Source organism: Sceloporus occidentalis, unplaced genomic scaffold, assembly GCF_023333645.1.
Source record: "Sceloporus occidentalis isolate IW3139 unplaced genomic scaffold, rSceOcc1.0.p SCAF_6, whole genome shotgun sequence".
NCBI classification, from domain to species: Eukaryota; Metazoa; Chordata; class Lepidosauria; order Squamata; family Phrynosomatidae; genus Sceloporus; species Sceloporus occidentalis.
In genome coordinates, this window is record NW_028316986.1 from 45,774,545 (window position 1) to 45,800,466 (window position 25,922).

A 25,922-nucleotide genomic window follows, 5' to 3' on the forward strand; every position below is an offset into this window, starting at 1 on the left:
ATATGCATTATCGAACATAGGTTTGCAATATGATCCCAAGTGCCTCTTTCTGGCATTTTTTGGTCTATAGATGGTAAAAGTCTTTGCTGTAAAATCTGGAGTATCACTTTGCTTCTCTTGAATATTGATGCAATGATCTGATAGTCACTAACATTTCATGTATCCCTTTCTTGCTAAACTGGGATGCATATTAAACATTAAACATAGTCTGCATGCCACTATTTTGTTTTCCATATTTGTTGACTTTTTAAATATTTTTTTCAGAATTGGGATAGATTCTGTAATTGTAGCTTGCAACAGCTCAATTGGTATGCCATCTGTTCCTGCTATTATTTCTTCCAAGCACTGTCCAAGAAGCTTTCACTTCACATTCTAAAACTATACATTCTTCATCAAAAGGTATATCTTGAAAAAAAGTTCATCCTTTCATCTCATTGCATTGCTTCTATCTTTTCTTCAATTTGTCCTTGTCATATGATGTGTTCCCTGTTGTTTTCTTCCGCATCTCTAGTCCTACCTTAAATTTCCCTTTGATTTTTCAGATTTTGTAGAAGAGGCCTTCTTTCTTTCTTTCCTTCCTTCCTTCCTTCCTTCCTTCCTTCCTTCCTTATTCCTGCTTTCTTTTTAGTACATGAGACTAAATAACTGTGTACCAAGCAATCCTGTTCTCTAGAGTCCAGTGCTCAGATCACTACACACTTTTTCTGTAGCACAAAGACTAAAATGCACCAAAAACAACAACATGGCACAAATGTCCCTTAGTCCCAAATTATGAAACATAAATGAATTTTGAATTAACCACTGTTGTTGCCTGAATTTGATAAAAATATGTCCCTACATTCATTCTACCTACATTCTATGGAGATGCAAAGGAGGCAAGGGTTCTTTCATCCTTAATAACTGTCTAGAAGAGACATGTGTAGCTGGTGTCATACACAATCTCTTCTTATATCCAATTACAAAAATGCAGGAACCCTCTTCAGTTGTGCATCTGGTCATCTCACCTTCACTCTGTTTTACATCTGCTGAATATTAAAGAGTTCATAGGAAACCTCAGTGATAATTTAGCCCATTTACTTCCTACCACAAATTTATCCTTGCTGACATGATGCAATGCATCATCCATTGTTCTACTTTTCCAGGATTGTCTTTTCCTGTCAAGTCAGGGGATGCTGCTGCTGAAGGTTTTCTCTGTCACTCCTGGTTTTAGCTTGTTCTTTTCATTCTTAGATTAACTAATAACAGTGAAGGAGGAAAGTGCAAAGGCAGGGTTACTGCTGAACATAAAGAAAACAGAAAACCACAGAGGATCTAGACAAATTCAACCTAGACAATGAGAAAATAGAAATAGTAAAAGAGTGCTCATACCTGGGATCAAACATTGATCAGAATGGGGACTGCAGTCAGGAAATCAGAAGAAAAATAAAAATGGGAAGGGCATCTATGAAAGAACTAGGAAACATCCTAAAGAGCAAAGACATACAACTAAGCAGAAAGTTAGAATCATACAAGCCATTGTATTCCTTGTTATCATGTATGGATGAGAGAACTGGAAAGTTAAGAGGACGGAAATAAATTCATTTGAGATGTGGTGCTGGAGAAGAGTGCTGAGGATTCTGTGGACAACCAAAAAGACAAATGGATGCTAGAGCAGATCAAGCCAGAAATCTCCCTGGAAGCCAAGGTGATTAAACTTAGGCTGTTGTACTTTGGCCACATCATGAGAAGGCATGACTCATTGGAAAAAATAATGATGCTAGGAAAGGTGGGGGGAAGTAGAAAGAGAGGAAGACTGCATGCTAGATGGATGGGCTCTTAAGAAGGCTACAAGTATGGATTTACAGGAACAGAGAAGAGCAGATGTAGACAGATGTCTTTGAGAGGTCATTCACAGGGTTGTCATAAGCTGAGATTGACTCGAGGATAGGTAACAACAACAACAACATTTATTATTATTACATTTTATTTATAAAGCACTGTAAATTTGCTGAATATCTGAAGTCTTGCTTTTTATAGCATTTAGTGAGAGTGAGGGACAATGAATCATCAACTGCTTTGTCTTCTAATTCAACAACAGATTTGAAGGGAATCTCTGAGTTTTAAACTGGTCTCAGTAGGCATTTCTCAGACTTCAGATGAAACATTTGAGACTGAGAACCTGTATTGTTGTTACGGGTAATGAACATTCATGTTAACAGCAGTAGTAGCTAAGTACAGAATGTACAAATTGAAAATGTGTGGTTTATCACAGGAGGGCTTCTCAGTCAAAGGTAGGTGATAAGGAGTCTTCCTGAAGATAAGATCCAAGTCTGGATAGTACATGGATGGAAGGCACCCTGATTTCTTTGGAAGAAAAATAGACTATAAATGAAAAAATATGTTTTAAGATATTTTCTGTAGCTTTTCACCAGTGTATTTCATAAAACAAGTATTCTCACCAAGAACAGGGAAACACTTCTAATAGGAATCTGATGGAAATATGAATAGTTAACAAAGCAGCTGATATAAAATGCCCTCTACCACATCAAGCTACAAAGCAAGGCATCTTCTCTCCTTTCACATTCCAGTTTCAAAGGGAACATTCTGCTAGTAAAAACTGCCATGTTTTCACCACTGTGAGCTGTAAGCCTTCTATCTTTTTAAAACAAAGAGAGATTAAGTGCATGGGAAACATCTGCGGTGAAAGAAAGAAAGAAAGAAAGAAAGAAAGAAAGAGAGAGAGAGAGAGAGATTGAGACAGTGAATCTCAGCAAGGGTTGTCTCCAGAATGGAATACAACTCTTCCATGGGATTTTAACTCTGTGGCACTCCCTCAAGACAGCTGAGGGGTAAAAAAAAGGCAATTAGTGGTGTAGTTGTGTTTTATGAGATTTTGTATGTGGGAACAGTGGATGGACAAAATAGGGGGGGGGGGGAATAAAAATGAGGATATTGTTTTCCCAAATAAGAATCCTGTGTGCCAATGAAATTTCCCTTTAGTCACTCATTCCCAAATTTCTAGCATTGCAGTAGCTTAAAATTTCATTTGAGCATGTAGAAATATACTGTAGCTTAGACACCCAAAGAAAAGGAGGAGGCAGAGTTATCAGGGGACTGTGAATACAGCAAATATAAGAATTCTAGGTGTGAACTGTTTCCAGTGTCTCATTCTCTGCAATGCTAGAAATGTGGAGTCTGAACAAAAATTTCAGGGATGGAGAGAGAAATCTTATTTGAGGAGGCAAAAGCTTCATTTTGTCCTCCTCCTCTGTAGTAACACTCCTATGTGGAGTGCAGGTACCTGCTTTGATGAAATTAGTCTGAAAACACACACTCTTTTCACGTGGCTCACTCATTTCTAGAATAAACTGTTTCAAGGTACTCATGCTGCAGATTTTTAAATTAATCTGGCCCCAAGTGGGCCTTCCACTGTTCTGAATTTCAGCAACATAAAACACCTGCCTGGCATCAGCTCTGAAAGTTTAATACAGTTTCTGTGGTAAACTATGGGAGGCTAGAGAATTTGAAAGTAAAGTTTATTGCACCAGTAACTCAGAAAAGCAATTCCTAAAACTCTTGACATATTTAGCCAGGGGGTTAGGGGCAAAAAAGAAATAGAAATCACTGTAGAGGGCTACCATATACCTGGAATTAAAATCCATCTGTCTTGGAAATGGTAAGAAATGTTTCACAGGACACACAGATGCTCTTGTGTTTCACCGTAAATCACTTTCAAAGCTAGTTCAGCCCCCTGCTTCTGAAGGAATAATTCTCTATTAGGTTGTCCAAGTGAATTCACTCCAGAAGCTTTTCTTGTCAGATTTTTAAGAGATGCAGGCAAAGATAGGTTAAAGAACTTGGAGAAACCTATGCTCCATGTTCTTTGGGGCTCCACAGGTCTCTTTGTAACCATATTCTTATCTCTGCCAGCAAAGCTGCACAGAGAGAGGCATCCATCTTGGGAAAACCAAAATTGCTGGAGACGTTTCTCATTGCCTTATTTTGTAAATGATGGCTTCGGTTATCATGTTGTACTTCAGGTAGGACCACAACTTATTCTTCCCAGTCACATATCCTAAACGCTCCCAGAGTGGCTTAGACCTTGTTTATTTGACAGTTCCTTGCCCTACAATCTAAATAAAGAGTTTATCACACGGGGTTTATCCCGTGCAGAAACAGGATTTAAAATGGGAAAATCCTGCAAAAGCAGGATCATTTTCACATGACATCAGGGGCATTGAGCATTAATCTGGATTAACCCACACAGAAAGTGGACAAATCGACCGCTTTTTACTTTCAGGATTCTGTGTGGGTTATCTTTGCATTAATGCGCAATGCCCCTGATGATTCTGAAAACAATCTCACTTTTGCAGGATTTTCCCTGGGATTTAAATCCCATTTCTGCTTGGAATTTAGGCACTTAGTGCCCGAACAGGCAGGCCAAAATAAAGCTGCATCAGGTCAGTTTGGAAGTATGCTGTTTAAATGATGTATGCATCCTAAGAGGCTGGAAGCCACACCAAAGCCACGCTCCAGTTCTAAAGATTAGAGCACCGCTTTGGTGCAGCTTTGGGTCTCTTAAGATGCATGTGTCATTTAAACAGCATACCTCCAAAGTGACCCAAAGCAGCTTTATTTTGGCCTGTCTGTTCAGGCCTTTAGTCTCGCATGTGATAAGCTCCTAAAACAGGATACACAAAGAAAGAGGAATGGAAATGGGAAAGAGGATTAAGTCCAGCAGATACTGCCACTTCTTTTCTCATTCCATAGCAATGGCAATGATGGTTGGAATGGAGAAAGATTCTTCCAGTTTAGTGGGGCGATCTTCACACATACCCCTCTTACAGGTTAAATTAACAGGAGCACGTTGATATATTAAAGGAGCTGAGTTTGTCTCTTCTCAAAAATCACAGAGAGCCTTCTGAAACCTTCATGAGTTTTTTTGGGATTTCACCTCAAGTAGAGCAGATGCAGGGCTGCAGTAAAAGAGTTGGACCCAAACTTAGTCACTCCTGACTAAAGGTTTTTTGGCATCTTACTATTTTATTAATGTATACCATGTCTTTCCTTCCATCCTGGGACTCAAGACAGTTTACATAGTAGTTAAAACCAATACGTACTAAAAAACCAAAAAACAAAAACAAAACCAAAAAAAACCCCCAATACTACTAAAATGTTATTTAAAAATACAATTCAACAATCTATAAAAAGATTAAGAAACAGATGATAAACATGGAATGATTGGTTGCTGAAATTGATGTCTTATTTAGAAATGGACAAACTCACCTGCTTGATTAGAGAAAAAGACTGGAACAATTGGAAAAAATGCTGGATGCCATTAATAGAAAAAGTATTTTCTTGTTAAAGAGAGGTAAAATGTTAATGCAGCAAGAACTGAAATGGCAGACAGAAATACATATACTATTGCTGTATAAATGGTCAAGTTTAACAAAAAAAATCACAGACTATTGAACCCTTTTAGGAAGCTTAAGTTCCAATGTATGTTTTTTAATTTGTGTTTTGTGTATTATCTGTTTTAAATCGATAAAAAATTATTTTTAAAAAATCAATACCACTAAAATGTTATTTAAAAATACAATTCAACAATCTGTAAAAGATTGTTTAAGAAACAGAAGATAAAAATCAACAAGACAACATCCCATTAAAGTCCCAAAGAGCAGTCAGTTCTTAAAATTCCTATCAGAATAGAAAAGTTTTTGCTTGCTTGGAGAAGAACAGCAGAAAGGAGCCACTGTGATGGGAGGATTTCTAAAGTCTGGGAGCTGCAATCAAGAAGGTCCTCCTGCTTGTTTCCACCAAATATACCTGAGAATGTGGTGAGACTAAGAAAGATACCACTGCAGAGGTTCTCAACACACAGGCAAGCTACTAAAGAGAGGTATAGCATGGACTCAAGTTGTATTGCTCTTTCACCAGCAATACCAGCACTTTGAATTCTGCCCAGAAATCAACTAGCAGCCAGTGGAGTTTGCTGCAGTGAGGGAGTTGTGTGTTCCATGTATCCAGCCTGGTTGCTGCTTTTGATGACTATTAAGAGTCATCCAACTCTGGAAGAAAGGCAAGATATAAGTCCAATCAATCAATCAATCAATCAATAAGAGTTTTGAAAGGTTAGTCTAAATTTAATAATTTCCGGTGAAAACCATGGGACATGGGTGAATCAGGAGTGATAGGTCCCCAAATATGTACACACCATATAAAGTTCTTGCTTATCTTTCCCCCTTCCAAATACATTTCCAGGATTTTTTTCTAGCACTTCTCCAAAAAACTGTTTTGCAAGTGCTTCAGCTGAGTGACTCCTCTGTTGGAGAGTCAAAAAGAACATTGTGAGTTTGGGTCTCATCTTTGGACCTCTGCTTCTAGGGTCCTCCATGTGGCACCTTTGAATTCTTGACTGTCTGAGAATGAACAGCTGCTTTCTACTATGATTCTTCTCTCACCAGTAATGAGTAGGGGCTAACTTCACAGTAGATTTCATCTAGCTGCTTCATGAATGGTTCGTCATACCTTATGAACTGGAATTAATCTGGACATGTTCTGAAATGAAATGATTTGCTTGCATACAGTCATTGAATCTTCTGGATTGCGGACACTGGTCTGTATCTAGTTTTTGTCTCAAATTTGTTCTGCTTTGAATATAATCTCCCTAGTAAAAACAGATTTAAATTTGTCTAGGAAAAAAAGAAAGGAGTGATAGGTCTCATGGATTTTACTGGATCTACTCTAGACATGTTATTTAGTGCCTTCAAGTCAAGTCTGATTTGATCCTGGTCCATGCCCTAGTGATCTCACGACTTGATTACTGTAATGTCCTCCTGGCTGGACTTCCTCTTTCTCACCTCCGTCCTTTAATCTCTGCCCAGCATTCAGCTGCACGCATTATCACTTCCACCCACCGCTCTGACCACATCTCTCCTGTGTTGGCATCCCTTCACTGGCTCCCTCTCCCTTTCCGCATTCAGTATAAGCTCCTGCTGTCGACATTCAAAGCCCTCCATGGACTGGCCCCTCCTTACTTATCAGACCTTCTTTCTCCTCACCTTCCCACTCGGGCCCTCCGTTCTGGTAGTCAAGGGTTCCTGTCTCAGCCCATGATTTCCTCTGCCCCATCCCGGATTCGCCCCTTTTCACTTGCTGCCCCTCACTCCTGGAACCTTCTTCCTCCACAAGCAAGAGTCATCACTTCTTTAACCAGCTTCAAAATGGAGTTGAAAACCATCCTGTTCAGAGAAGCCTTCCCAGACATCGCATAATTGTTGCTTACTATCTGATGTTCTGTTGTTGACTGTTTATTGATCCATTTCCTGTATTGCTATGTACCGTATATGTATTATCCTACTTGTGAGTATGTATTTTCCCTGGATAATGATTAACCTTACATTTTGAAGCCAAGCCCTCCCTCCTGTCCATCTGCCTTGGTCCAGGCCTTGGAGGTTGAGAGGAACTGCTGGACCTCTTACCCTTTCCCGTCACCACTCCCTTCTCCTTCTGTGTCATGTCTTTTTAGATTGTAAGCCTGAGGGCAGGGAACCGTCTAACCAAAAAGATTGCATGTACAGCGCTGTGTAAATTTACAGCGCTTCATAAATAAAGGTTAATAATAATAATAATAAATAGCAACCTTCATCTAGCATTTATTTGACAAGATTTCTCCAGGAGAGATTTGTCACAGTCTTCATCTGACACTGAGAGAGGGGGACTTTCCCAAAATCATCCAGTTGATGAACTGGAAAAGTAACCATTTCCTTATATGAGATGAAATAATCAGTTAAGATCACTTTTGTGACTGAACTTTTATTACAGCACAAATTAACATTGTCCCCAGTCCTTTTTCTTTCTTTATTGTCACTCTTTCTTAAACATGGATAGCTACTTCCTGGATAGCCCTCTCTATGTTTCTGTGGTGCAGGAATGATCAGTCCTGCACAAGCCATAGGCTTCTGCTTCTCAACCTGCTGCTTCTACTCAGGACATTAGCACATGAGGTTAAAAAGCAGAATTTGAACAGATTAGAAGCATTTTTAGCTAGTACGTTATCACACAACATCATGTCTGTCCTGTTGCTGCCTTGCAGTCCATTTGTTACTGTTTTACACCTTTTAATTGATGGGAAAACCCATCAATAGGATCTCAATCTCACTGCTCTTCCATGATTGCCTTGGCGCAGTAGGTCCCTGACATGACAGTCCTCATTTTCAGACATTCATGTAGTGTGAGTGGATACAATGCTCCTCCTCTCCCTCTCTTCCTCACAGCAGTCGTGGTTGTCAGTACCTTCTCAATGCCGGGTGCTGGTGTATGTTCACACAGCAGTCAACTTCAGGATAGTATTGGCAGCTGAGATCACTTGTCCTCTTACTTCGTCCTGAAGCACAGGGCTGCTGTTCGAGGACACATAGTGGTGGCAGTGGGATAGCCAAAAGCACAAAGCTGAGACAGTGAGTGGCAGACTGCTTGTTTGGAGTCACCCTTGCTGGTTGCTTGTGCCACTGTTGCCACACCTCTGACCATCCCAAAAGAACAATGGGCCTGAGCCTGACTACCATCAGCCATGCCCACACCCACTGAGCTGCCACTGTCAATACCTCTGGCTACCAGCTCCCCTTGTTCCTGTTTCTTCTCCTCCTCTTTCCCCTGCTGTGCACCCCATGTACCCACAATCCAGCCAGAGTATGGGAAACCCCAAAATCACCCTCTGGGTTTGGCAGTGTGGAAAACTTTGAAAAACAGATCACACAACTATGGATCCCCAAGGCATTATCATCAGGAATAGTGTGATAAGAAATTATGCCAAACCAGTAGGCTTCAGAGAAGGATAACACTTATTTTTTTTAATTAATAAAAAAAAGCCATCCCACTGACATTGCTCCATAGATGGTGTGTGTCTCTGTGTGTATCTATATATGTGTGTGTGTGTGTGTGTGTGTGTATGCGTAGTTTTCAAAGACATCATGAGAGGTGGGTCAAGAGGAAGGACAGGAATTTTAATTAGTCTTGCCAGACTAACTCCAACACTTCATCCAATCTCTGTTTAATGTGCAAATTTCTTACAAATAAAGCTTTCTTAGAGTATGAAATTGGTAGCCAAAAATAGACAAGTTAATCAAGTGAGATAACTGAATGACCTCCTCGAGTGATCATATAACAGGGATATGAAATCACAGATGAAGAGAAATGTATTTGAAACGGGTAAGAAGAAGAGGTTCATTTTAATATGGAATGCATTTAGCTTCAGGTGGCTGCTATAAAACATTATATATCCCCTCTGGGCTCTTAAATTTACTTGAAGTAGTTTGACCATTCTGGTACAAAATGTGTTATAGTGCTCTCTGAAAGCAACTCATTGGAAACACAATGAAGTTTTGCTCATGGAACTGGTGTTTTTTTAATTACAGCTGGAACTGCTTTGAGAATTTTTCTAGCAATCTTTTTCAGGCACCTGCTCTTTTGTTTCTTCCAGATGACCCACTGCAATAAGCTAAACAAGTAATTTTATTTTCTTTTATGTGGTTTTCTTTTCTCTGTTTGGTGACCCAGAGGAGAAGAGAAATTTTAAAATATGTGAAGAGAAATGTAAACCCCACAAAGAACAGGCCTGCAGATGGAGTTGGGAAGCAACTCCAGAACTTTCTACTTCCTAATAGTTTCCTATACCAGACTGTTAATCAATTAATTAAATTTAGCAATGAAAACTGTACTTCAAAACCATTTTAAAAAGAAAGTTTCTGGTGATGTGAAGAGTTTCTTCAGGCACTGCTCATAGAACTGTGTATCATTCTGATGACAATTCATTTGTCCTTAAGTAGTTTGAAAAAGCGGAATTTGTTATTTACTGCTTTTTGTAGCATATATCATTATTTCTTGGTTTGTAGTCCTAGATAGTCAGATCCATTCATTCAGTAGTTTTTTAAAAAAATCATTGCATAGCTGAAAAGATAAATGGTTTGTCTTAATTCTAAAGCTTATATTAGTGTTGGGAAGATGTTGTTTGCCTGAGTGAAGTTAATGCTTTAGAGATATAGGAGTAGGAACTGCAAGGATTCAGTAGCCCCCAGAGAGAAACTTACATTTCTGAATCTGAATAACAGAATCAAATGGGCTAGACCCCATTTAAACATGTATATTTTTACTGCTCCATTCATAGGAGGAACAGACAGACACACAAATGTGTGTCACTTGTAAATCAGACAAAAATATCTGCAAGAGATCTCTAAGTGCAGAACTACGACACATCAGAGTGATGAAAGTATAATTAGCCAGTAGCTTCCATTCCTTATAATATATCTACTCTCCAGAGACTTTGCTCTTTAATTTCTACCTTATATAAAAAAGAAAGCAAGTACTTATGTAAGGAAGAAAACAGAAGAAAGGCAGATGTGAACAGTTGTTTCTGGAACTGTGACTCTTGCAAGCTCACTGCTTTCCTTACAATGATTGTCCTCTGTTCTCTATCCTTCCTCTGCAATGAAAACAGCTGGGTGCTTCTCCAGGAAAGAGTTGGGCACCTTGAGAAACCTTTCCGGATCTCCTTGGAATACATTGCTAGTGGGAACAGAAGTGTCGCTGCTATTGATTCGTTTGCAATGAAGAACTGCACCAAAGGTAAATGTACTCCCTGTTTTTGCTCATTCTAATGTATTCCATCAGTCTGAGACTTCTGGTGTCAAATTCTGATTGTATAAATGGTTGAAACTTTCTCCCTCCATTCAATGTCTTCATTGTAATCTCAGCTCTACCAGTCCTGTGTATCAGTGCTTTCAAAACATGAGCGTCGACCCTAATAGCAAAATGGTGCTATTCTGGGTTTTAGTGGGGTTTTATATGTTTTGTATTTCCTGACTGTTGTGGTAGTTTTATTGTCAGATGCCTTGTGTATGCATCAGTATAGAAAGGCAGGACAGAAATAGTTGGAATAAATAAGGAACATCCCCTTTCCTGACCTTACGGTGGACTGCATATCCGTGGGCAACCACATATCACAGTTTGTGATTGTTTCATCAGATTTTGGATATGATCTGAATACCTTATTCTCTTTCCATGCCAATTTTCCTTCAAGGCTTCTAGCATTAGTATACAAACGCCTACCTTTTGTCACTTTTTTTTGTAAATGCTATTTTTTGTGTGCAATACAGTTCTGTAGTCTTATGAAGAGCTAGTATTTTTGTCTTGCTTGCTACATTCTACATTGTTCACATTTTGAGGAACTGAAATATTAACTACATCACCATGAGACATCTTGTAACAGATTCTCCCCAGCTTCTAACAGGAGCATCTGCTTAAAGAGACAAATATATGTGGTGAACATGGGCAAGAATGAACTGATATATAATACTGTTTTTCAAGATGCTCCAGAAACACACATGAATACTTAAGCAGTGTACATAAGTGAATCATGTGGCTTAATTTAAAGATATTCAACAGTTATATTGCATTCATTATTTACAAAAAAATTATTATTCCATTGAATATCTCTCTGTGTGAGAAACATACCATTAGGTAATGCTGGGTCAGGAAATAATGGGGAGCAGAACCACAGATACTTGTGCAATCTTTAGAAAGTTAACCTAGAGTATGTTTCTAACTCTAAATGAATTATTATATTGTTTCCCATTTCATCTTGTGTTTTTTGGAAATAGTGTCAGAACACAACTATTTTTGTTCCTGATTACTCCCCCTGCCGTCCTCATCATCCAAAATATGGTAGCACTGTAATGGTATTATGCAGAAAAAAAAAATAAAATTTAAAGAGAATCTGTGAAGTAAGCTGTGCTTTAAAGCCTATTATCCATGTGTATTTAGTTCACATCTGTTGGCATTGTGAAGGTTTAGATGAGTACCTTCTGCAGTTTCTGCAGGTAGCTTGTTAAACCCAACTTTTATAAACAAAGAGGGGAAGAAATTATGTGCCAATGAGAAAAGTGCCCCTTAAAAAAAAAAAAGGGGGGGGGGAGTTTGTTTGACAGAATACTCTCTGAATGCCTGCAAATGAACACTGTTTAACTAACTAACCCAAAAGGCCATAGAAGCAAGTTTCCATCATGTAATATCTAGAGAAGATGATCTTTTGAATGTGAGATGTGTTTTTTTGCCCAGCTATGTCTCAACTTTGGTCACATAAAACATATTGAAACTTCCAGACAAGGGGCTCTTTCAAGTCATAATTAAAACACACTGCACAATAATTCCATTTTACACCTTATCAGTTTTTCACTGGTAAGAAAAAAAATATAGAAAATACAAAGGGAAAACACAGGACATCTGCAAGTTGAAGACAACAGTGTATGCACCACCATGAAACGTTAATTACAATTGCACAATAAAGGCCTCAACTGGAGATACATGCCCAACAAATGTATGGCTACAAGTTTTCAAATGCCACCTGTTCAGCAGCAAAGCAGTAGAATCAAAGCCAGAGAGACAAGGCCACCATTTCAGATCCATAAAGGAGATTCCCGATAGTGTAATTACAAAATTAGCATGTAAATTTTTACCCTTATCATTTTGGATGATAAAAATAAATAACAATAGCAATAGCATTTACATTAATAGTGAACTCAGCACACTCTAAACAGTTTATAATCTGTAAACTAATTGTTCCCAACAAGCTGGGTACTCATTTTACCGACCTACGAAAGGATGGAAGGCTGAGTCAACTTTGGAGCCCTGGGATCAAACTTACAGTGTTGTGGCATTTAACTGCAGTACTGGCATTTAACCACTGCACCACCAGGGCTCCTTAAGTAGAAATGTAAGTTTATTGCACGTCATTTCCAGACCAATCTGGGCACGGGCTGGGATCTGCACGGAATGGGCAAGAATGAGTGTTACTGCACAGGAGAACACTGCCAATGCTGCCAAGAGTCCCCAAGCCATTCCCCATCCGTGTTATGGCAGCCAATTTTGAAGCAGAAAGCTTCCGTTCTTCAAAATTGGCTGCCATAGCATGGATAGAGAATGGCTTGGGGACTCCTGGCAGCATCGGCGGTGTTCTCCTGTGCAGTAACACTCATTCTCACCTGTTCCATGCCAATCCCAGCCCATGCCCAGATCGGTCTGGAGATGACATGTGATAAACTTAATGGACTGAAGTGGGATGATGGGAAGGGAGGCAATTCACGTTTCATTATCCTTGGCAGAGATGACTCTTCTCTAAAAGAGCTTGAGATGCATCTTTTCCTGAAGAGGACTTACCTGGACTCAGAGATATGTCAGAAATGTTTTTCACATACTTCTGAATCTGGGGAGGTCCTCTCCTGTCATTTTTAATGCATTATCTGTGACACAAACAAAGAACTACAGTATGTATTCATGACAAGGAATGAGAAGAACCCTATTAAAGTCAATGTTTGTACACCCCTTGATATTGCTGAGCTTTGCGTTATTGTTCCTGCTGGCAGGAATGTATGATGGACCACATGAAGCCTTGGAAGGCTTGTGGCATGCACTCACAGGTTGCTGCTTCTTCAAAACAATAGAGAACCTAAAGGTTTTGTACATTAAAGAGGTACTTGAGATTCAACAACAGGAAAACACGTGTGATTCACTTTTGATCGGGCTGAAATTCAGGATATGAGAACTTTGTTGAGTACCTTTGAATGTGATATACATAGATTAACAGCTGGTTACAATCAAAGTTAAATGCCCTTTCTGGCATTGAAATATGCAAAGTAAAAAAGAAACATCTGGCATAGAAGCATGGGGTGCTGCAATACTAAGACTTCATTTTTATGTGTTTAAGTAACATGGGACACCACAGGAATCTCATCCTTAGTTATAATATGGTTGAGCCGTATTACCATACTAGTTGAACCATATATCCATACTGGACAATATGTGTTGACAAGCAATTATTTCATCAGATTGTTCCATGAAATCTATAGCATTTTGCCTATGACCTGGTACAGACAGTTCAATGTAAAATAGCCAGAGACATCATTTGGGAACACTCAGGGCCAAATAAGGATGCAAAAAGAAAATATTAGATGTGATCAAGAGAATACTTTGCTGCCCTCCCACCTTTGAGATAGGAAAGGGGTTGTTCCTCAGCTGAATACTCTCACCCTATTTTCTGCATCATGTTTCAGCCACAAAATGGCATGTGCTGTTTTTTGATCCAAAATATTTATTCATTTATTTATATTTATACTCTGTTTCTTTTATTAAAATATTTATATCCTGTCAATACAATAAGATATCAGAGTAAGTGAAAACAATATAATCAGCTTAAAACAAGTCCTTGTTTAAAACAATAAAATAATTTAAACTGGCTGAAAACATATGCAAGAGTTTAACAAGTAACAATTTGTTACTTTGTACTGCAGTGAAACAATACAACAGATTTATTTGGACAATGTTTTTCCTGCTAAGATGGTGAAGACTCATCTCCCACCGTATTTTGTCCAGTGTGGAAATAAGAGTCTATTAGAGTTGTCACTACACTGTAATCAAGCTGGCTGTACTCACAAATACCACTACCTGGGAGTGGTTTATGGTCATGTAAATGGTTATGTCTGAACTGCCTCTTTCTTCCATAACATGTTGCTTTGACAAAATACTTACTTATTATTCTAAACCGAAGTCAACTACAGTACAATGAATTGAAAACAATCCCATACTCCTACAAGCTGTGGCTTTGTCACTGCTGAACTAAAACCTATATTTCAAGCACCGTTTGGTGTGGCCACTGCAATGTGTGAAGTACAAATTGCACAGGATCAAGATGCATTACCCACCACAAGTGAAATGATGAGTTCCTTCCATTTGAAATGGAAATGAGGATCCAGCAGAGGCTTCCCAATGGAGGACAGAAATGAGGCAACAGTATTCTCCTACACTGGCAGCAGTCCCATCTTACAAAGGGCTGAAAAGCAGGGTATAAATGACATGAATGAATGAATGAATGAATGAATGAATGAATGAATGATACCTTCCAGAATACAGTGGGCCCTTCCCCCATATATGGGGGTTTGGTTCCCTCCTCCTCTAGATAGAAAAAATGTGGGAGCTCAAGCCTATATTAGTCAATGGGTGGATAATATGGGGTAGGGAGATCTCTGAGAACTCCAGTCTGTGGATAGCTAGCCCACCAATACAGTGAGCTCATGAAAGGTGGCATGTACAGCTGCATGGGAAAGGAAAATTCAGTTGTCACCTTCATGTCCTCTTACTCTTCCCCCAGTAGCAGTAAGATTCTCTTCCCTGGTGAATTGCGTTTTCAGAAGATTGGCAAAAAGACTGTAGCTATTAGGCTTCTAGTCTGTCCAATGATGTACAGTATTTAGCATATCTGACATCTAGAGCAGATAGTTTCAACACTCCCAAGGGATGATGGGGGGCAGGAACCCAGCAATCACATGGTGCCCCTGTTAACAGATACATTACTAGCCTCAAGGACATGTATGCCCCCTGATTCTATACATTACTAGCCTCAAGTACATGTATGCCCCTTGGTTCTGATAGCACCGCAGCTGGGATCAGGACTGGGATTCAGTCTTGGAGGGAAGGAAAATTATAGTCACATTCTGCTTTGGCAGGACCCAGATGGTCATGCCCTGTGCGGACAGGAATATCAAAGTTTTCAGCCAGATCGAGTAAGCCATGTCTAGGTCAAGGAAAGTGATTGCCAAGGTGAGAGCGTGTATCAGTGCAGATGAACGTGCATTACCTGGGGTGGCTGGGGTGAGGTGGGGCAGATAGATAGATGAGGGAATGTATTGGGGAGGCACAGAGAAGATGAGAACAGCTGTGGGGTGGAACAGCAGCTGGGAAAAAAGGAAGAAGGAAAGAATGAGAGGGGAACACCTTGAATCAATATGGTGCTACCTGGAAAGGAGAAGAGTGGAAAGAGAAAAGAAAAAGGGAGGCCTGAACTTGAATGGAGGGGAGGAAGGGATGGCAGTGGCAATGGAACCTCCATTGCCTCTCCCACAGGTAGAGCTGGAACTTGTCTAACCATGAACCCTCTTAATGCCTACTCCAAGTGTGGACTGTTTCAACTGCCCCATCCAGTTTTATGTTATTGTTATTATGCATGACCCTGTCTGTATGCATCTGGCTTTGCTTAGAGGCCTATTTATTCCAATGTAACAATCCTATTTTTTTCCTGCTTGAGCCTCATATGATCCTTAAAGGGATCCCAGAGCAATCCTGTGCAAATTAAGACAGAGTGTACTGGTTTTAACTTTCAATGATGATTCTGGAGACCAGAGTTTGAATCCCGGTTTGGCTATGTAAGCTATACTCTGTCAATGGCAATGGCAAACCCCCTCTGATAAAATCTCCCAAGAAAGCTCAATGATAGTTTCACCTTAGGGTTCCCATATGTTGGTACACACATAACTTGAAGGCACAGAGCAACAACAGCAAACATATAATCTGTGCATTTGGTGTAAGCCTGTAGGCTACTGGTAAGGGTGTCTCTCTAAAACAGAAATCTTTTACCTCTCTCCGCACTGGGAGGTGGCGGACAACAACTCCTCACTCTCAATCTGTGAGCATCACTGTGGTTTCTAGAAAGCCAGTGCTGTTGATGTATATAAACCCCACCTACTAGGCAATGGCATCATTAGGGTTGGTATTACCTGGTGTGGTAACTCATAGTGTCACTCCCCTGCCCACTGACCTCCTCTCATACCACACCGTACAGAATTCATTTTTGTACTAATCTCACCCATAAATCATAATTCCCATATAGAATTGAATGTAATGGTAATAATTGTGACATAAACAACTAGCAAAATTAAAATGATACTTTTTTAAAATTACAGTAATATATGCGCAGAATAAATTTATTTACATACACATAGTTTCATATGGTTAACATGAAAACTTGGTAGAATGTGATGTTTTAAAGAATTTTTTAAAAAAATAAAAAAATATTAATTTTGTTTAAAAAAATAAGATTTTTTTTACAAAAACTTGGAGCCTCTCCTTTCTTCTCCTACTGATCTTCACCCCACCAATACCATCTTTTCAGCATTTTAAAGAGACAAAGGCCAATGCCACAGCCTGTTTCTTCCAAAAGGTAGATGTTTGAGGAGCACTGGTATCACCCCTCCTTAGGGTATCACCTGGTGCGATCCACAACCCTTGCACTTCCTGTTGACACCAGTGCTATTATTAGGGTATCTTTCAATCTCTTTCATAGACAGAAAGATTTCCTGGATCTTGTTCAAGAAATATTGGAGATTATCAAATGGGGATGAAACGTCCTTATCCTGATGTTTCCCGTTCTTATAGCATGCTCATGAGAAGATTTTCATATGACATCACGCTTTTCCAGACATTATCCCATCCGGAAAGCGTGATTTATCTCAACTGCGCAAAAGACTTTCAAACATTGTCAAGCAGATTCCATCATTGTCCCATTATTGAAGCGGCATTGTCTAGCATTTTGCATTAATGGGAATTCGCATTAATGTAATGCCGCTTCAATGATGGGACAATAGTGCTGCAATCTGAAAGCCTTTCGTGGGATTGCAGTAAAGGCGGGATAAAGATGGGAGCAATCCTGTCCTCATTCTGTCCCCATGTAATAATCTCCATTGTGTCCCACATGAAAAAGTTCACATTCAGGGACAAATTGATGTTAAGCTTTTATTTTATTTCTGTTACTGCATCTATTTCCCCCTTCTATTTGTAACCAGTTTGTATCATCGTCTTTGTTTTGCTTCTATTTACCATGGGTCTATTTTGGATCAAGCCTCCCCCCCCTTCCATTAATTTATTTTAATTTATTTACTAAACACTTGTTAACAATAGTGTAACACTTTGGGTGCATACAAGGATTATGCAAGTAAAATCTCAAAATGTACAGTACAGTAGACCTTCCAAATTCACTGGGATTAGGGGCATAGGACCCTCATGAAAGTGGGAAAGATGCAAATTAAAATCACTGGTATTTTTTAACTGGGAGAACACCTCTCCAGAGATCTTTAGGTCCTCCTCTCCACTTTATGGTCAACACTGCCAGAGGTTGACCGTAGAATTATGCTGGAGGACCTACAAATTCCTAGATAAGTGTTTTCTCTGGGATTCTCTAGTTCTTCCAGTGTGACTCTGTGATCAACTTCTAGCAGTCATGTTGGAGGACCTAGAATTTCCTAGAGAGAACATATAAATTAAATCTGCAAATAATAAAATCTGCAAAAGTCAAAGTTGCAAACATGGAGGGCCAACTGTATACAGGAAAATTGAATAAAAGCATATTGTATGATAAAAGCATACAGCCAAATACCAATTGTAGCTAGACAACTTTTGCTTTAATTGCTTTTGCTTTTCGAGGGGAAAAGGATACATTTCCATCCCCCCCCCTTTTTTTTTTTTGCAGACACTGGCTCACTAAAAGGCATCTCAGTACTAACTTCATAATTCTTTTAAAAGGAATGACTATTTTCTGACATGTTACCCACTGATACGTGAACTCAGAGCAAATAATTTACTAACCACTTTTCTGCCATTGTAATTTGTAACTGACATTATTAACAGTCGCCCAATAATTTGCCCATTCCACAAGTATAGTAATTGGTACAGCAATATTTAGTAATTGATGGCAATTTCTAGTAATAAAAGCTGAGTTCATTTCCTGAGTAATGTATTGACTTATTAATGGCATTTAATGGTTTTCTTACTAATACTTTCTTTCATTTTTGAGTAATTAATTTACTAAATCATTTCACAAGAAAAACTTTAATTAAATTAAAGTACTTAGTAATAGCCACAACTAAATAATAAGTAATTGTTTTAACATCAGTAAATTGAATATAGCTAAGCAGGAGAGTTTAAAAATAAAAATAAAAGAATGAGATGAAGAAACAATGCTTGTTTCTTTTACACTAATTTTACAAGACTCTTGTAAAATATGTGTAATATTTATGGTTTGGTGTGTTTGATAAAAGCTTATTTTCTCAAACTCAGCAGGTCTGAAAGGAAGCAATTAGCTTCAGTATTTTAATCTTTCACAGGTGTAACTAGAAAGGCCCATTCTGGAGTGTTGTTTTATAAAGGTAACATCTGAAGTTCCTCAGCAGTAATCTTATTAATTGGCACTCTGTTTTCAAAGTACCCACAAGCAAGTGAAGGCTTCTTTATTGGTCCACCAGCAGCTGTCAAGGCTGCTTTGCTGGAAGATTCTCACAGCACAGCATGTGTATCAAAAGAGCATTGTTACAGCCCCATTACACAAAGATCAGAGAGCCATGGGATTGGTAGATATATATGCAACAATTTCCTTGTCGTATGTAGTCCCAACTGCAGTACATAGGATGTCACTTCAGTTACAATGATGTAAGCTGTTTCTTTATTCTACACTAGGGGAATGACTTGAGAAGCCAAACATCAGTTAACAGTTTGATCTTGTCTGCACAGGTCAAAAGGCTTGTCCCCTACTCCCATTCTGATGTCATCCTGTTCAGAAAACACATGGCCCAAACCCTGGTTCTGGTATGGGCAATCTGGACAACGTCTGGCACACTAAATACCAAAATTGGTGTTTAACACACTTAAAATAGAGTTTTAAAAACCTTACCTGTTGCTCGTGATGTTCTGGGAAGACCTGCAGCCTTCTGGGACTGGGCTTCCAGGGTGGCATGCACTCCCTTCTCCTACTCTGCCCCATCCCTTTCCTGATGAAGAAAAGGACAGGACAGTGCATGTGCGGGAGCATGCTCTGGGAGGGTACATGGGAGCACAGGGATGGAGCGTACATGAGGTGAACATGGGGACAGAGTGCCTATGGGGGAAGTGTGGTGATGGTGTACACAGAGGGGGGAAGCACAGTAGGGAGGGCCCAGCCAGGTGTCACCCCCCTTTCTGGGGTGTCACCTGCTGTGTGATGCAACAGCACACATCCCTACTGATGCCATTGCCGCTGAGCCACCTGGCATGTCCACCACTGCCAAGGGTCACATGTTCTGAGGTCAGAATGAGAATGTGCCAGAAGGTCAAGTGGTACACCCTCAAAAACAGCCACTGCAGTGTGGGAATGGAGGACAAAGTAACAAGGGCAAGGTAGGCCAGCTGCAGGGGGCTGCCCCTGGAGTATCCTGGCCAGTGCAGACAAACTAGTTCAACATTTTCAGGGCAACAGGGTGGAGGCCTTATCTATTAGCCAGAACTAATCTATCAGCAGCCTTGGGGGTGAAGCAGATGGCCCAAAAGGAGTAGCCAGAGGCCATTCTGGCACCAATTGCTCCAGGACTGCAGTGACCAGATGGCCTGCTCCCAAAACAGGTCTCTGCCATGGTCCCAAATGGGCCGCCAGCAGGAACAGCTTTTTGTCACTCCCTTTTCTGGTGGCTTCGAGCTGCTTTAGTCAATCTCAAAGCAGCTTCCGGCTGCTTTGGGTGCATCTGTCATCCAAACACCACACCCTTGAAGTGGCTGGAAGCTGCCTTATTTGGCCCAGCTATTTCAAGCCTTGGACGAGTTACTGCTGAACAATTACAAATTGGTGGTTCCCACTCTGAGTTTCATTCTGAACTAGAAGAGAAAACTATTCAACTATTCAAGATACTCAATCTATTTGGGGGGATAGGGGTCTACAGCTTAGATCACTTCTTTAAAGCTGAAGTGACATGCTAAGCACTGCAGTAGGATGTTGAGGAGCTGGAGCATGTCCAGAAAAAGTTAACCAAAATAGTGAAGGGTCTGGAAACCATACCGTATGAGGAGCGAATTAAGGAGTTGGGTATGTTTAGCCTGGAGAAAAGAAAGTTAAAAGGTGATATGATAGCCCTGTTTAAATATTTGAAGGGCTGTTATATTGAGGCTCAAGTGAGCTTGTTTTCTGCAGTTCCAGAGAATACAACCCAGAGCAATGGATTCATATTACAGGAAAAGAGATTCCACCTGAACATTAGGAAGAACTTCCTAACAGTAAGAGCTATTTGACAATGAAACATGTTCCCTCAGAGAGTGGTGGAGTCTCCTTGTTTAGAGGTTTTTGAGCAGAGACTAGATAGCCATCTGTCAGGGGTGCTTTGATTGTGAGTTCCTGCATAGCAGGGGGCTGGACTTGTTGGCCCTAGAGTCTCTTCCAAATCTATGATTCTGTGATTCTATGAAAATTCAGGCAACTCCAGAGAGATTCACCAACCTCAATGGAATGGAAGCCATCAGCCACCACCAGCCACCAGCCACCATTGCCTTTATGACTACACTTCCCAGCATCCTTTTGCCAGTATTGCAAGTGGGTTGTGTGGCAGGAGGATTCAACAAGTTGCAGGGTTTAAAAAAACACACAGCAGTTCAGGTTGTGTTTGTTTGTTTGTTTGTTTAATGATCTAAATACAAAAGCAATGGATGGTCCAAAACACACTGTAAAAATTATGTAGTTTGAGATTGCGTCCTAAGAGATCAGAAGCCACGCCAAAGCCATGCTCCAATCCTAAGGACTGGAGCGCAGCTTTGGCACAGCTTCTGGCCTCTTAAGATGCATGTGTCATTTAAACAGCATGCCTACAAAGTGACCCAAAGCAGCTTTATTTTGGCCTGTCTGTTTGTGCACTTTGTTTTCTTTATGTTCAACAATAAGCTTGCCTTTGCACTGTCTTCTTTGATCTTCCTTAGTAGTTGCTCTAGGTTTGTGCTATTTTCTACTAGTAGTATTGTGTCATCTGCATACCTCAGATTGTTGGTACTCCTTCCTGTTTGCAGTCCTTCCTTCTTCTGTGTTCAAGCCTGCTTTTCGTATAATATGTTCTGCATAAAAGTTAAACAGGGCTGAAAGGATATAGCCTTGCCTGACCCCTTAGCCAACTGGGAATCGTTCTGTTTCTCTGTGTTCAGTTCTGACAGTAGCCTCTTCTCCTAATGTCCTTAGACTCACCCTAAATCTACAGCCAAGGGTTGTAGTCTCTGGATCCACATGGTTTGTGACACAAATAGGGGCACTACAACTGGTTGGTGAACATGGAGGACTTTGAGATGGGTGACTTTGCACAAATGAAAGGACTTTTTTCCTTGTTAAAAAAACCATCTATTTATCTGCACCAATAATTCTGAATCTTCTACTTTATTCAGGCTTAAGAAGCAGTATACCTGCTTTCTGAGACCTAAACACAGGCATTCTAAATCCACCATTACATTATATTTTTTTCAGAGATAAATGTGACTCCAATAGAATATAAGTGTCTTTTTAAAAAGAAAATAATCATTAGCCCTAACTGTGTTTCACCAGTACATAGATTCAGATAAAATACCACTTAAAATTCAAAACATTAATGACCTACAGCAATCTTGAACCCCTGAAGTACTCCTATTTTTGCTTCCATTGGAAAATGAGGGTGATCAGAGCCATAAAGAATCTTCTTCTTCTTTTAATCTCTACATATGATTTTAATTTTGCCCTTGCCCTTAAATTAAAGTATGTCCTAATCGAAAAGCTGTTGATTCAGTGTAAGGAGATGAACTCCGTTATCTTCTTTCTCGGCATCAAATTTATTTTTATTACCATTAATTGGGACCATTTAGTTTCCGTGGCATTTTAACTGCTCGGATTTACTGAAATTGTAGAGCAGTAATACCTCACTGAGAAAGAGGTTATTTCAACCCTCAAACGTTACTCTAACTTAATGAGAGCTCATTGTAGCAAACTGGTTTGCAAGTGGGTTACTGTCTCATTTCATTTTTTAAAAAGAAATCATTAAAAATATTTATTTTTAAATAGATGCAGACTACAAAGGTAATTTGCAGTACAGCATTCAAAAGTAGGTCATATTCAGTTCAGATCTGCCCATGAATTCATTCCTTAAAGGCAGAAGGAAAGGGATAGAACTAGGATATTGTGGAATTGATGTAGTAGTTCAAAAGAAAAAGTTTTCTGAAAAGATCCTTCCCATAACTGGGGCGGGTTACAGACCGCCGCTTTGCGGCGGTCTCCCACAGGCGCCATTTGCTCCGTGAGGGAGCCACAGCAGCCACACCGCGCGGCTCCCGCGCTGAGCAAAAAAGAAGCTCCATTTTGGAGCTTCTTTTTGCGGCGCCTCTATGACGTCGCGAGGCGCCTGGGGCGGACTCGCAACGTCATAGACGCCGCGCGACGTCCGGACGCACAGCGTCCGATACGTAAATATGGTGGCGCCCGTATGAACAGGGCGCCGCCATCTTGTACGTATTCTATACGTACTAGGGTTAGGGGGGTGCGGAAGCACCGCCCCTTCCTAACCCTAGTACGTATAGAATACGTACTAAATGGCGGTGTGTAACCCGCCTTAGTTTTTATTAATCATTCTTCTGATTCTTTAACATATTTCTTTGGATGTAGCTCCCAATTAGCCCAGTGGAACTTGCTTCTGATTAGAAATGCATAAGATTTGATTGGTTAATATTTATTTGCCCTTCCTAACTCCACAAAATATCATAAGATGCTCTTGAACCCCTTAAGTTATTAGTTAAATAGAGTATCCTCAAGTGGGTGATGTTGTTTGTAAGGGCCTATATGTACAGGCCAAAATGCCAGTGCTTCCCCTGGCCTCATATTGTCATGTCTGGATGACATGTCATAGGCTATTATTCCTGGGTCTGTACCAGACAGACCAGATCTGGATCCAGTGTATCCAGCCTGATCCTGGGCCAAAGGGGCCTTAACCTGGTCTAAAAAGACTGGTTACTTGCTGCAGAGTTTCTGATAAACTCCATGGTGAAAGTAAGCATACTGGATGACCATGCATGCCTCATAGCTGCTTCCACCATTGCATTTCCTGAGAAGATGCCCATCTTGACCTATGATGTCGGATGGGGGCACCAGACCATGTGGGTGTAGCCAGGTGTCCTGTTTCTGCCTTATGGGCTGCAATGGGGGTCTTTTAAGTAGATGTGATGGCAGAGGCAGGTAGGGGCACACACAAGTAGTGGGCCCATGGTGCAGTGGCAGACAGTTATGTAAAGACCTACCCATCCACACTCTGGCCAGGGGAGTGACCTGGTGCAGGACACAGGGGAAGAACCAGTGCAGGATAGCATGGGCTTGGCCCATGCTATCCTGTCCATCTGTGTAGGGCCTAAGACATTCTTCTGTCTATAAAAAAAAAATACTTCGTCTTCATTGATTTCTGTGGTTTTATTGTGACATTTGTAATTTACCCAGAGATGGCAAGTAATTGGTTAAAATAAATTAAGTTATGAGTAAAGTTAAAATCTAGTGGAAATTAAATTTATTTTTTAACTAAAATGGATGACTTAAGGTCAAATTCTGACATCAATTTAAATTCCAAAATTAAAGTATTAATTAGGTTATTAATTAATTAAATGATAGACAGCACTAACAAATTACAGTGCTAACAAATTTTACATTTCCCAGATGGTTCTCTACCCAAAGCCTTGTTCTCTTGGTTTTTTGCACAAAGACTTGCAGTTTGTTTGGGTTTATTTTTACTCCTTCTGGGTTAGGAAATTAACTATATATATATATATATCTCAATAGCTAAAACACTTAATTTACATCATGCTTTAAATATGATGGTTTAGTTAGTTCTAAGGTTAATTAATATATTATAAAGCAAGTACAGTCACCCCTCTGTTTTTGTGGACTTGAAGTTCGTGACCCTCACCCATTTGTGAGCGGCAAATGGAGAAGGACAAAATGGGGCACAATGTGGCTTGAATATAGAGGAATTTCCATTTTTGGTGGGGGAAGGGCAGAACAGATCGCCCACAAAAATGGAGGAGCAACTATAGTAAGCACAGCTTAGATTGGGCCCATCACCTTATATTTACCTACTGCCTTCTAGCTTGCCAAGCATTTTGTGTCTTTGCTAATGAGTCATTTCTTCTCATGAAATTTCTGAAGTACAACAGTATCAGGTTAGTCATCTTGGCTTATAGGAAGAGTTCAGGCCTGATTTGATCTAGGACTCATTTATTTGTCTTTTTAGCAATCCACAGTATCCATAGAATTCTTCTTCAGCACCACATTTCAAATGAATTGATTTTCTTTCTATTAGTATTCTTCACAGTTGCCCTTTTAAGTCTTAGGCTTTATCTGCACTGCACAAATAATGCAGTCTGACACCACTGTAACTACCCTGGCTCATTGCTATGGGATCTTGTGAGTTGTAGTTTGTTGAGTCACCAGAGCTCTCTGACACAGAAGACTAAATATATGACAAAACTATAAATCCCAAGATTCTGTAGGATTGAGCCATGGCAGTTAAAGTGGTGTCAAACTATTATTTCTGCAGTACAGATGCAGCCTTAGTTTTCTTCTGATTTCTTGACTGCAGTCTATTCTGATTAATGACTGAGTCAAAAGTATGGAAAATTTTGAACTATTTCAATGCATTCATTGTCCATCTTAAACCTCTGAAAGTAATCTGCTGTCATTATTTTTGTTTTCTTAATGTTCAGCTGTGAACAAGAGTTTGTACTATATTCCCTGAGTTTTTTTAGCAATCATTCCAAGTCTTTCTATTTTCTGCTAGTATGATGGTGTCACCTGCCTGTCTGAAATTCTTAATGTTCCTTCCTGCAATTTTCCCACCTCCTTCCTCTGAGTCTAATCTTGCTTTACATATGATATATTCAACATACAAGTTAAACAGGAAGAGCCTTGCCTGACTTGCTTGTGAATTGAAAATTATTCTGTTTCTCTGTATTCTCTCCTGAGAGTAGCTGTTTGTCCTGAGTATGGGTTACATGTCAGGACAAACAAGTATCAGGACACTCGTTCCTTTAAGAGCAATCCATAGTTTTTCATGATCTCTACACAATCAAAGGCTTTGCTATAATCTATAAAGTACAGGTTGATTTTCTTTTGAAATTCTTTGGTGCACTCCATTTCCAGATATATTGGTATGCCATCTATTCCTGGTGCTTTATTTCCCCCAAGTGACCTGGGTGCCACTTCCACTTCACTTTCTAAAATTGCCTGGGAGGCTGGCACAATAAACCACATAGGACCAAGCTGGAAGAAAGGCCACAACTTT

The 25,922-nt window shown here is 39.9% G+C and overlaps 1 protein-coding gene across 1 annotated transcript in view; it reads left to right on the plus strand.

Annotated features, from left to right (window-relative positions):
* ALK (ALK receptor tyrosine kinase) overlaps nt 1–25,922 on the plus strand; it is an 809,244-nt gene that overhangs the window by 546,965 nt on the left and 236,357 nt on the right. Inside the window, exon 5 of the mRNA XM_089529545.1 lies at nt 10,475–10,602. Coding sequence (XP_089385671.1) covers nt 10,475–10,602 — 128 coding nt within the window. The remainder of the gene's footprint in view (nt 1–10,474; nt 10,603–25,922) is intronic.